At 37.7% G+C, this 13,499-nt stretch overlaps 1 protein-coding gene across 3 annotated transcripts in view; it reads left to right on the top strand.

The window, feature by feature from the left end:
- The window catches only part of CNTNAP5 (contactin associated protein family member 5), a 792,545-nt gene that overhangs the window by 508,348 nt on the left and 270,698 nt on the right, over nucleotides 1-13,499 (top strand). For all 3 annotated transcript variants that reach the window (XM_041739874.1, XM_041739876.1, XM_041739875.1), the window contains exon 12: nucleotides 9,954-10,073. In XM_041739874.1, coding sequence (XP_041595808.1) covers nucleotides 9,954-10,073 — 120 coding nt within the window. The remainder of the gene's footprint in view (nucleotides 1-9,953; nucleotides 10,074-13,499) is intronic.

The following is a 13,499-nucleotide window of genomic DNA, read 5'->3' as shown; positions in this document are numbered from 1 at the left end:
AATACATCGCAACACAAGCAGCCATTCAAAAACTGGAAAGGACTCAAATACAAAAGCTAACCTTACTCCTAATGGAGCTAGAGAAAAAACAGCAAATAGATCCTACACCCAGCAGAAGAAGAGAGTTAATAAAGAGTCGAGCAGAACTCAATGAAATCGAGACCAGAAGAACTGTGGAACAGATCAACAGAACCAGGAGTTGGTTCTTTGAAAGAATTAATAAGATAGATAAACCATTAGCCATCCTTATTAAAAAGAAGAGAGAGAAGACTCAAATTAATAAAATCATGAATGAGAAAGGAGAGATCACTACCAACACCAAGGAAATACAAACGGTTTTAAAAACATATTATGAGCAGCTCTACACAAATAAATTAGGCAATCTAGAAGAAATGGACGCATTCCTGGAAAGCCACAAACTACCAAAACTGGAGCAGGAAGAAATAACCTGAACAGGCCAATAACCAGGGAGGAAATTGAAGCAGTCATCAAAAACCTCCCAAGACACAAGAGTCCAGGGCCAGATGGCTTCCCAGGGGAATTCTATCAAACGTTTAAAGAAGGAATCATACCTATTCTACTAAAGCTGTTTGGAAAGATAGAAAGAGATGGAGTACTTCCAAATTCGTTCTATGAGGCCAGCATCACCTTAATTCCGAAACCAGACAAAGACCCCACCAAAAAGGAGAATTACAGACCAATATCCCTGATGAACATGGATGCAAAAATTCTCAACAGTTACTAGCCAATAGGATCCAACAGTACATTAAGAAAATTATTCCCCATGACCAAGTAGGATTTATCCCTGGGACACAAGGCTGGTTCAACACTCGTAAAACCATCAATGTGATTCATCATATCAGCAAGAGAAAAACCAGGAACCATATGATTCTCTCATTAGATGCAGAGAAAGCATTTGACAAAATACAGCATCCATTCCTGATCAAAACTCTTCAGAGTGTTGGGATAGAGGGAACTTTCCTCGACATCTTAAAAGCCATCTACGAAAAACCCACAGCAAATATAATTCTCAATGGAGAAGCACCGGGAGCATTTCCCCTAAGATCAGGAACAAGACAGGGATGTCCACTCTCACCACTGCTATTCAACATAGTACTGGAAGTCCTCGCCTCAGCAATCAGACAACAAAAAGACATTAAAGGCATTCAAATTGGCAAAGAAGAAGTCAAACTCTCCCTCTTTGCCAATGACATGATACTCTACGTAGAAAGCCCAAAAGCCTCCACCCCAAGATTGCTAGGACTCATGCAGCAATTTGGCAGCGTGGCAGGATACAAAATCAATGCCCAGAAATCAATGGCATTTCTATACACTAACAATGAGACTGAAGAAAGAGAAATTAAGGAGTCAATCCCATTTACAATTGCACCCAAAAGCATAAGATACCTAGGAATAAACCTAATCAAAGAGGTAAAGGATCTCTACCCTAAAAACTATAGATCACTTCTGAAAGAAATTGAGGAAGACACAAAGGGATGGGAAAATACTCCATGCTCATGGATTGGCAGAATTAATATTGTGAAAATGTCAATGTTACCCAGGGCAATGTACACGTTTAATGCAATCCCTATCAAAATACCATGGACTTTCTTCAGAGAGTTAGAACAAATTATTTTAAGATTTGTGTGCAATCAGAAAAGACCCCGAATAGCCAGGGAAATTTTAAAAAAGAAAACCATAGCTGGGGGCATCACAATGCCAGATTTCAGGTCGTACTACAAAGCTGTGGTCATCAGGACAGTGTGGGACTGGCACAAACACAGACACATAGATCAATGGAACAGAATAGAGAACCCAGAAGTGGACCCTCAACTTTATGGTCAACTAATATTCGATAAAGGAGGAAAGACTATCCATTGGAAGAAAGACAGTCTCTTCAATAAATGGTGTTGGGAAAATTGGCCATCCACATGCAGAAGAATGAAACTGGATCACTCTCTTTCACCAGACACAAAGATAAACTCAAAATGGATGAAAGATCTAAATGTGAGACAAGAATCCATCAAAATCCTAGAGGAGAACACAGGCAAGACCCTTTTTGAACTTGGCCACAGTAACTTCTTGCAAGATACATCCACGAAGGCAAAAGAAACAAAAGCAAAAATGAACTATTGGGACTTCATCCAGATAAGAAGCTTTTGCACAGCAAAGGATACAGTCAACAAAACTAAAAGACAACCTACAGAATGGGAGAAGATATTTGCAAATGACGTATCAGATAAAGGGCTAGTTTCCAAGATCTATAAAGAACTTCTTAAACTCAACACCAAAGAAACAAACAATCCAATCATGAAATGGGCAAAAGACATGAAGAGAAATCTCACAGAGGAAGACATAGACATGGCCAACAGGCACATGAGAAAATGCTCCGCATCACTTGCCATCAGGGAAATACAAATCAAAACCACAATGAGATCCCACCTCACACCAGTGAGAATGGGGAAAATTAACAAGGCAGGAAACCACAAATGTTGGAGAGGATGTGGAGAAATGGGAACCCTCTGCACTGTTGGTGGGAATGTGACCTGGTGCAGCCACTCTGGAAAACTGTGTGGAGGTTCCTCAAAGAGTTAAAAATAGACCTGCCCTACGACCCAGCAATTGCACTGTTGGGGATTTACCCCAAAGATACAGATGCAATGAAACGCCAGGACACCTGCACCCCGATGTTTCTAGCAGCAATGTCCACAATAGCCAAACTGTGGAAGGAGCCTCAGTGTCCATCGAAAGATGATGGATAAAGAAGATGTGGTCTATGTATACAATGGAATATTCCTCAGCCATTAGAAACGACAAATACCCACCATTTGCTTCAACGTGGATGGACCTGGAGGGTATTATGCTGAGTGAAGTAAGTCAATCTGGAGAAGGACAAACATTGTATGTTCTCATTCATTTGGGGAATATAAATAATAGTGAAAGGGAATATAAGGGAAGGGAGAAGAAATGTGTGGGAAATATCAGGAAGGGAGACAGAACATAAAGACTCCTAAGTCTGGGAAATGAACTAGGGGTGGTGGAAGGGGAGGAGGGTGGAAGGTGGTGGTGAATGGGTGACGGGCACTGAGGGGGGCACTTGACGGGATGAGTACTGGGTGTTATTCTGTATGTTGGCAAATTGAACACCAATAAAAAATAAATTTATTATAAAAAAAAGAAAGAATTTGCCTTTGAAGCTGTCTGATCCTGGACTTTTGTTGGGAGTTTTTTGATAACTGATTCAGTTTCATTGCTGGTGATCAATCTGTTCAAATTCTCTTTTTCTTCCTAATTCAGTTTTGAGGACTTAAATGTTACTAGGAATTTATCCATTTCTTCTAGGTCGTCCAATTTGTTGGATATAATCTTTCATGATATTGTCTAATAACCCTTTCTATTCCAGTGGTTTTGATTGTTATTTCTCCTCTTTCATTTCTGATTTTGCTCTCTTGAATCCTTTCTCTTTCTCTTTTTATGACCCTGGCTAAAGGTTTATCAATTGTGTGGATCTCTTAAAAAAAAACAGTTCCTGGGCAGCCCGGGTGGCTCAGTGGTTTAGCGCCTGCTTTGGCCCAGGGCATGATCCTGGGGACCCAGGATCGAGTCCCACTTCGGGCTCCCTGCATGGGGCCTGCTTCTCCCCCTGCCTGTGTCTCTGCCTTTCTTTCTCTCTCTCTCTCTCTCTGTCTCTCATGAATAAATAAATAAAATCTTAAAAAAAAAAAGAGCCAGTTCCTCATTTTAATGATCTGTTCTACTTTTTGTTTGTTTCTATTTGTTTGTCTCTGCTCTAATCTTTATCATTTCTTTCCTTCTATTAGCATGGGGTTCTGTTTATCCTTTTTCTAGCTCTTTTAGCTCGTTTATTTGAGATTTTTCTTACTTCTTAATGCAGGCCTGTATTGCTATAAACTTTCCTCTAGGACCACTTTTGCTGCATCCCAAAGATTTTGGATTATTGTTTCTTCATTTTCAAGTATTTATTGATTTCCTCTTTGATTTCTTGGTTGATCCATTCATTGTTTGGTAGCATGTTTTTAACCTCCATGTATTTATGTTTTCTTCCAGATTTTTTTCTTGCTCTTGATTTCTAGTTTCATAGCATTGTGGTTGGAAAAGATGCACGTTATAACTTCAATCCTTTTAAATTTGTTGAAACTTGTTTTATGGCCTAATATGTGATCTATGTCCATGTGCTCTTGAGAAGAATAGGTATTCTGCTTTTAGGATGGAATGTTCTGAATATATCTGGTAGATCCATCTAGTACAATGTGTTATTCAAAGCCAGTGTTTCCTTATTGATTTTCTGTTTGGATGATCTATCAATTGATGTAAGTGATTAATGTCACCTACTATTATTGTATTACTATCAACTCCTTCCTTTAATAGATCTTTATGTATTTGAATACTCCCATGTTGGGTGTATAAATATTTACAATTGATATATCTTCTTGTTGAATTGTTCCCTTTATGATTATATAAGTGTCCTTTTTTTTAATTGTTGTTGTTACATCTTTTTTTAAAGTCATCTTGTCCAATATGAGTATTGCTACTCTGGCTTTCTTTTCAGTTTATTTGGCATGAAAATTGTTTTTTCATCCCTTTATTTTCAGTCTGCATGTGTGTTTAGATCTAAAATGAGTCTTTTGCAGGCAGCATATAGATGGTCTTGCTTTTCTACTATGGAACACTTTTAAAACAAATTGTGTACTGATGATTTCATTACAACTGTATGCATCTTTAACAAAGAAGACCTTTTTATCTTTTGCAATAAAACCAACTTCCACTATCATACCAAACCAAAATTAAATTAAAAAAATACTTTCTTGATATCATCTGATGCCAAATTGTATTTACTTATGTTTTGCCTGTCTTTTTGTGTGTGTGTGTGTGTCTGTAAGTCTACACATAGTGGTTGACTGGTGTGTCTCTTGCATCCCTATCCTCTTTTTACTATCTTTTCTTTTTAAGGAAACTGAGTCATATGTTCCCACATTCTGGGTTTAGCTAATTGCATCCTTAGAGTGTTGGTGAGCATGTTTCTTTACCTCTTTTTGTAAATTAATGTTTAAATTTTGGAACTTGATTAGATCGCCTTCAGATTTTTGACAAGTCTGATGTAGTGCTGTGAATTTCTGATTATATTACATTAGAGACACCTTAGTAATTACTTTGGGGAATGTTGAGATTGATCTGTGAGTTTGGGTATTGTTAATTTAATCCATCCATTACAAAGTCCTCTGCCAACTTATTTTTTTAATGGAATATTAAGTTACCATCAAATATATTCCATACAAGAAAGGAAGGATATGATTTGTACTTTTTCCAATTTTTAGAATAGGACTTTATTCTCTAGCATCTTCCAGGGGTGACCAAGGGACTTAGAGAGATAGATCAATGATAAATAAGTAGATGATAGATAGATATTTAGATAGATAATAGATAAAAAAAACTAGCAGATTGTATATCTTCAAATATATAAATATAGTCATTAATTTTTTTGATGCTCCAATTCTTGCATCAAATTGGCTCCAATATCATTTTTTACATACTCTGATTTTTATAGCTTTCTTATTTTCAAGCCAAAAAGGCGTACTAATCTCATTCTGTCCAAACATAAACTCAGTAAAACCCTTCTTCCTTTTAGTGGGAAAATGTGTTTAGAAACTACAGTTTGTGCATTAGAGTGCTTCCAGTACTTGCAGTGGTCCAAATGTGAAAAGACATCATTAAAAATATTAAATAATGAGTTCATACTGATACTACCAACTTAAGTTAAAATTCCAGAGTTATATTTTTTTACATTTTACATTTTTATTTTTTATGGTAAAATGTTAGCTTCTGTTGTCATTGACAACATAATTAGCTATTAGTTGTTCTTGATATGTATAATAGTTTAATAAATCAATACCAATATTATTTAACATGAAGGCAGTTTAATATATTTTAATATTTTTGCTAATTTTTTCTGATAAATATATCCTATTTTCTACTAATCAAGTTACTGTTTTCAATGTGTTTAAGTTTGTGAATTTATAATAAAACTAAAAATATTTTCATTAGTCGCTTGTGGAAGATAGTAGGGGACAACTCGTGTTTTGAAGCTGATAAAGAGGAAGCATCAGCTATCACTCTGGTTTTTCATATAATCTTGTTTATTGTAAACTAATAATTAATTGATAATATTTCATTTTTATAAAATGCTCCCAGTAATAAATCAAGAAAGAATGATAGATCAGCAACATACAAATGTCTTTTTGGGCAAAGTCCTTATGTTTTATGAGCTTATTTATAGTATTTATAAGAGGGGATGCTTATTACAGTCTTCCCTCAGCTATCTCCCTGTAACTGAGCCAAAATTTCAGGATAAAGTGTATTAGGAATGGTAGGCTAACTAAGGTAGTAATTAGTCCCCAGATATCAATGCCTTAGTAAAATAAAAGGGCTTTTTAATACCTCCTCCTCCCATTACATGCCATGTGACCCTGTTCCATGAATTCAAAGATGATACAATCTACCTCTATAACTCCATTTCCTTTTAGGTCCTTGTGATGCTCTATTTGGATTTTGGTTAGCTAAGTGATTTCCTTCAGTCAAAATTGCATTGAGCAAACATTGCTCAGCAAACATTGTCAGTGGCCTGACAATCACTTGCCATTTTGTTGATTTCGGAGCCTTTATTTATGGGAATTTGCATCTGAAAGACCACAAAGGGAGAACCACAGCACCCCAACAAGCTCTGCTGACCCAGGAGCTAGGAGCAGACAAACATGCAGGCCTCATATGACATTCTGAACCTGACCAGGAACTTCCCAGATTAGCCCAGACCTGTAGAATCCTGGAATAATTGTTGTTTTAAGTTAGTTTTTTCAATGGTTTATTATATGGCATTGGATAACTGATACACTGAGAATATTAAATAAAACAAGATTAGCCAATATTATAATAGTGTGATAATACCAGGTTCATTTTATTACTTTGCATTCTTTACATGAATTCCAAACATTCTGTAAAGAAAAGTTACAAAGAAATGACTGAATGTCAGTATCACCTGAAACAATTTTTAATTAATTTGTTTTCATTTCTCTTCACAGTGTTTAAAGATTTCTCTTTTTCTATATCTGATTTTTAAAAAAAATATTTAAAATATTTGTTTTGTTTCAAAACTTAAAATATAAATATCCACAAAGTTCTAGCTTTCATCTCTGTACCCTCTCCTCATTCTTTCTTTCTCTCCCCTTAGGTATCCATTTATATTAGTTGTTACATTAATATTTTGGGAGGCATTTTAGAGATTTGTTAGTGAATTTGTAACTGATACAAATACAGTTAAATTTGTAATTGATACATAGACAACTAGGCAAACGAGAGAATAAGGCAGTTATTAATTTAAAGAAAAAACTACATTTGTTTCAGAAAAAGAAAATTAATCACTTTAATTTTCTTAATTCTTATTTCTTTTAATTTTTTTTTTAATTTTAAGATTAACTAATTGTGAATAGCATGTAAATTGTCACATCAATGTAAACAGTATCCATTGATATAACTAAAACTATAATACAACTATATTGGAAGTTTGGGAATGGGGGAAAGTTCTTTGAATATGGGGAGTGAGTGAAAAGCCAGTCTTATCTCTTATGCTGGTAAGTGAATAAATAACCTGTATAAGTGAAAAAAAAAAAAAACCCAAGAAATAGCAATTTGGACATGTTATACAGGGAAAGAAACAGTCAGTATCAAAAGAATGAACTAAGAACTAAAAGTCGTCATCTCTGCAGAAGGGAGGTAGAACCTGTTTGTTGGTTTTTCACAACGAGCCTTGTGATGATCTTATGAGTGTCTCTTTGAAGTCTTCCTAGTTGTATGAGCTACTCTCTTTCTTATACTTATGGCCCCTTGAGAAATTAATGCATTGAGAGTTTATCAGCTATCTATTGCTGTGTAATGACTTATAGCAAAACTTGGCATCTGGAAACAACAGATATTAATATCTCATAGTTTCCCTGGGTTCTTGAAAAATTTAGCTGGATGGATCTGGCTCAATCTCTCATATGTCTGCAATAAAGATGTCAGTCAGAAATGCAGTCGTTTTGGTGTTTGACTCTGGAAATCTGCTTCAGGGCTCAGTCACATGGCATGCCCAGAAGACTTCAAGCTCACTCACGTGGGCCTTTTCCCAGGACAGCCTCGGGACAGAACACTTGGCTTTTCTGACAGCAAATGATCCAGGAGCATCCAAGATGGAGGCCACAACCTTTTTAAAATCTAGTCTCGGAAATGACATCTATCACCTTTGTCATATTGTGTTAGAGGCATCTCCATAAGTTCAGCCCACACACAAGAGGAGAGCATTAATTCAGGAACAAAATATGAATGCTAAGGATGTGGATAAGATGAAGTATCTTAGAGGTTGCTTACCGCAGGAGAAGTGGCTTCTCCCAGTTCCCATAAGTAAGTGTGAGTGGTAGCCCTATGATGCAAAATCACCCAATTTGATTCCAGGGCTCATGTTCTTAACCACTACGTAACTCCCACATGTTGCCTGCGTGGTCTTCACCCTGCAGGGGAAAGCAGTACCTCCTTTCATGCCATCTTGGAGGTGTGGGGGTGGTGGGAGGGATAACAACACATACGAGCTGACTTTCATATGTGTGGCACACAGCCAGGTATGTTAGATTTGGGCAAACAGAAGTAAACTATATGTTATACTCAATATATAGGATGAAAACTATGACTCACCCATTTACCTCTGGTTCCGAAAGTGTGCATGACTGCAAGAAAGAATTATAGGAGTACAAGGATAACCTTGAATTCACTCTAATTTATAAAAAGTCAAACCCTCTCAAGCTTTAGAACTTTATTGGTAATGAATTATCTGAGGCACCCCTCACACTTGATCATGACAAAGTACAGCTTCATATTTCTGGGATGGGGCATTAGTCACAGGGGCATGTTGGCTAAGGTGAAGAGTTGGTGCTATATCTTTAAAGCTGTTGGGAGCCACTGAACTGTTTTAAGCATGGGGGGATGACATAATTGGATATGTACTTGCTGCTCTGAGCTATACCATTTTGTCTAAAACATCAGATGACATTCTACATTCTCATGCATGAGACAGCAGATGCCTCCTTTACACACCACCAAATTCATTCATGTTACTGTAATGAGATTTATAAATTTCTCATATCTATATATTGGTCAAAGTACCCTATCTCAAGGCACCCGTGTCTGCCTCTCTCTGTGCACATAAACAACTGTGTGGCTACAGTCAGGCTGTGAGTTTTCTACGGCACAGACTGATTGCCTCATTCATGGTCTGTTGTCAGGTGGCAACCCCGCTGTTGACACATATTAGGAACTCAAGCTGTCAAGTCAAAATGGACTCTACTTGATGTGGCACCTGCTCTATGTTTTAGGGACTATACTGAGTTCTGGATGTGCAGAAATAAGATAATGTCATTTTATTTTATTAATTAAAAAGTCATGACCATATATATTCATTCAGTTTTTCATTCACTAATCAAACACTTTTGAACTCCTGTGAATGTGGCCCTGTGCCAGGTGCTGGGACACAGCATCATACAGTACAGGGACACAGCTCTTGCAGCTTCTGGGATCCCTGGGGAGACAGAACAGTGTATGATTATCCTCCCTCAGTACAGGCTCCTACATGAGTGCAGAAAAGGACCACAGTCGAAGGAAGGGGAGACTTTTTGGAGGAGGAACCTCTGAGCTGTTCAGAAGAATGGATGCTAGGAAGAATGGAGAGGCAATTCCATTAAGTATTGGGACAGTGGGTTGCTAAGAATTGAGTGGGGGGAGTGGGAAATCAAGGCTGTTTAAGGGGAAGGAATCAACAATGAAAGTAAATATTAGTAGGAATTACTGATCCCTCCAAAATGATACACAGAGCCTCCCAAAGCTTCATCTCTGCTGTCTTTGTGTCTTTTCAGCTCTGTATGAGCAATCCTGCGAGGTATACAGGCATCAAGGGAACACAGCTGGCTTCTTCTACATCGATTCTGATGGCAGCGGGCCATTGGGACCCCTCCAAGTGTACTGCAACATCACAGGTAAGGATCAGAATCTCCACTCATGCTTAACCTAGCTCTGTGATGGTACACAGCAGAGGGAGGGCCACTGGAAGGGGACGTGTGTAAATAAAAATGTAAAGAACCAACTTCAGGGAGGGTGTATTTAAGTAAATAATAGAAATTAGGAGCTGAATTATCCTCATGAGAGAGGAAGACTTAAAGGTCTTGATCACATTCTGCAGAACCACGAATTTACTATGACGCATTTTCTGTAGAGCTTGCCAAGGACATTTTCTCTCTTAAAACTCAAAAGTAGAAAGAAAAGAAAAACAACTAAACAAACAAAAAACAAAACTCAAAATCGATAAGGGAACTTTGAGTCAGGAAGTGAGAAAGTGTGATTCATGTCTGGCCTCGGGGATAGTGTGAATCCTTTATGCTCTCTGGGCTTCAGTTGATCATCAACTACTGGGAAATGGGAAAAGTAGTTCCTTCTTCCCAGAGCTGAGGATTAGACACAATCATGAGTATTGGAGAAAGTAGCCAGGCTAGTCATCCAGTAGAGGCCTAATTACAAAAAAAAAAAAAAAAGAAAAGAAAAGAAAAGAAAAAAAAAAAGTGAGCTATTTGCATTTTCCTGGCCACTCCTTTCTTTCTAAAGTGCAGAAAGATATAGTGAGAATCGATTGTTGCATGGATTTAGAAACAATATATGATCACTAAGTTATTCTGAACAATAATTCCATGAAGCCAAAACCTGATGCAATAGTTCTTGAAAATACAGCAGTGCAGGTGCACTCTCCATTGTGAGTGTCCTTAATTGGCATATACACATTTTTGTGTGTTTGTCTCAGGCACTTACCTTTGGAAAGGACAGCAGAATCGTGTAATAAAGTAGGAAAGTAGGGGATATTAAGGCTCACTGAGTCCTCAGGCCTCAGGCCTTCCTGCAACAAGGCACACACATTCAAAGAGCTCTTCCTGTAGTCACAGGCTGGAGTGGGCACTGAGGGCATGCAGAGAACTAAGACATGGACACTCTCACTTAGGAAGCAGTAATATTGGGAAAAATGCCATGCACTTTCACAGATACAAATGCAAGCAAACCATTGCAAAAATGGTGATTATGGGCACTTAGCAATTTGTTCATCTGGATACAAACAGCCACACTTTTTCTGCAGTAGATGCTAGTTACACACAGAATTAGATGCATTTCATCACATTTCCTTAATACTTCATCTCTCCAAACTGCATATATGCTGGCTGCTTCTCAACTGTCCCATAACATAATTAGAATTTGTGACACTGTTTGCTTTTCTTTGTTACGGTAACCTATAGTGTTAAGCCGTAGGTGAGGAACTAGTTTTCTCTGTGGATCTTGAGTATTTTCAAAATGTAATTAACAAACGGAACTCCAGGATTCTTGTTAAAAATTCAGACTTTCTGGCTTGAGAAATTCGAATTCAGTAAATGCCCTTTTACTAAGTCACCTAAATGATTCTGATGCAAACAGTCCCTGGCCTACAAGTTACCAAAAAATGGAGAAAGTGATTTGTCTGCAGAATAAGAGCAAGGGCACCAGTGCCTGCTAAAGAGAGATTAGGTGTGATTGCTCAGCTCCTGCCCACTTTGGGAGCTGAACTGAGTTTACCAATACCATCTCTTGCACTCCTCACGATAAAAACCTGAGTTAGATATTTTTATCTCTATCTTACATAGAAGGAAAGAGAATATGAGAATTTCATGACTTGCTCGAGGTAATAAATACTGGGACTAATAGTCAAGACTCAGGAAGCAAACAACACCTTCTGGTGCAGTAATAATTTATATCATTCAAACAGTAATTGGATACTTTGTATTGCTTATGTTTTGCTTTATACAGTGATTTTATTTTTGTTATAAAATAAGTCAATATTAATTATAGAAAATTTAAGGAAAAAACAAGGTCTGAAGAAATTGTTAAACTTACCTATAAACCACAATCGACAGATTGCTGTAATTTTGTTAGGATTTCCTTGGGATTTTTTTTTTTTTCTGTGAATATTTGTGTGTGTTTCTTCTATGAATGTATATATTTTTAAATATATTTTAAAATCATGAATTTGATAGAACAAGCATAGACTTTCCTTTATATCATGAAAATATATTTTGGGACTAAAATATGTGCATTAAATATAGCTGAAATTTTTTTAAACTCTTCAAAATAGTATGTCATGGGGAGTATAATCCATTCATAGGTCTTATTAACATGGTGCTCCCTGATTCCTTGTAAAGGTTTCTCTTGGGATGGATGTATGCTATTTTGTCCAGGAGTGGCTAAAGAGGAATTCTTACTTGTACTTTAAAGGTTGCTGTTTTGCTGATGTGATACTAAAGGAATCAGGACCTCAGGGTTGTGTCCTGGAGTTCATACGCTTGATTAGGCATTAGTGGGCATTTCTTTAACTATGCTTTTCTGGTTACATGGAGTTGCAAAAAAGTTTTGCTTTCATTTTTGTTTTCTAAAAGAACCTTAGAAATAAAAGCAAACCTTGGTGCAGGCTAAATTCTCTAATTCTCATATTTAACCGACACACATTTTAATACATAAATATATAATGATAATCAGATACATATCTTTCTGAGTGTTAAATGTTAGGTATGAGTGACTTGTGACGCCAATAGAGGTGTGACAAAGTGGCTGAGGGAAGAGAGAGGAGGAGGGACAGAAGGAATGGACAAAGAGAAGAGAGGACACAGAACAGTGTGGGGTGGGGTGGGAGGGAGACTCTGTGCCTAACTCCACTCTCTGAAAACACAAAACTCGCTGTTCTCTGCACTTTCCAGCAGCGTTATTGGGGTATCGCACAGAGTATAAATGACACCAGAAGGCGGGGGACCTGGATTCTCTCTCTGCACCTTGCGCCAGTCAGCTGAGTGCCCCTGGCCTAGTTACACATAAATAAGATCTGGGAATCCTAAAATAAGGATCTGGGGCCAGGTGGTCTCACAGGCCTACCTCATTTAGAATTCCCTGAGAGATCATTTGAGGCTTGACAGAAAAGGAGATGTTTCTCCTAAGAAGTCTACAGATACTTGCAAATAGATGTCAGGAGGGTGAAGGACCGGTTTTAGTTTGGAAAACAGGAAATTCAATCTCAGCTGCATCTCTCTTCACAATGTGCCCTGGGGGAACATTGGCTTCCTATTCCTATAGGCGAGGTGGCACCTTACCCCACCCAGGAGATTTATGTCTGTGCATGTCACCTAGCACAGGGTGGTCTTGGGGAGAAGAGCTCCTCAAAAGCTCACAAAGCAAAGGTCCCACTCACTGGAAGGCAGCATGATCTCTGCATGGAGATAGTATGCCAATTTGTGGGACTAACCAAAGGGGGTGATTAGGCTTATTTATAAAGTGGACTGAATCTAAACCTCTACACATTTTGACAGTGTGCCTGCCATATCCCCCGCTGTCTTTTAAGTTGG

Source organism: Vulpes lagopus, chromosome 24, assembly GCF_018345385.1.
Source record: "Vulpes lagopus strain Blue_001 chromosome 24, ASM1834538v1, whole genome shotgun sequence".
Taxonomy (NCBI): Eukaryota; Metazoa; Chordata; class Mammalia; order Carnivora; family Canidae; genus Vulpes; species Vulpes lagopus.
The sequence above is the reverse complement of the archived record's forward strand: the minus strand, read 5'-3'. Positions and strand labels throughout refer to the sequence as shown.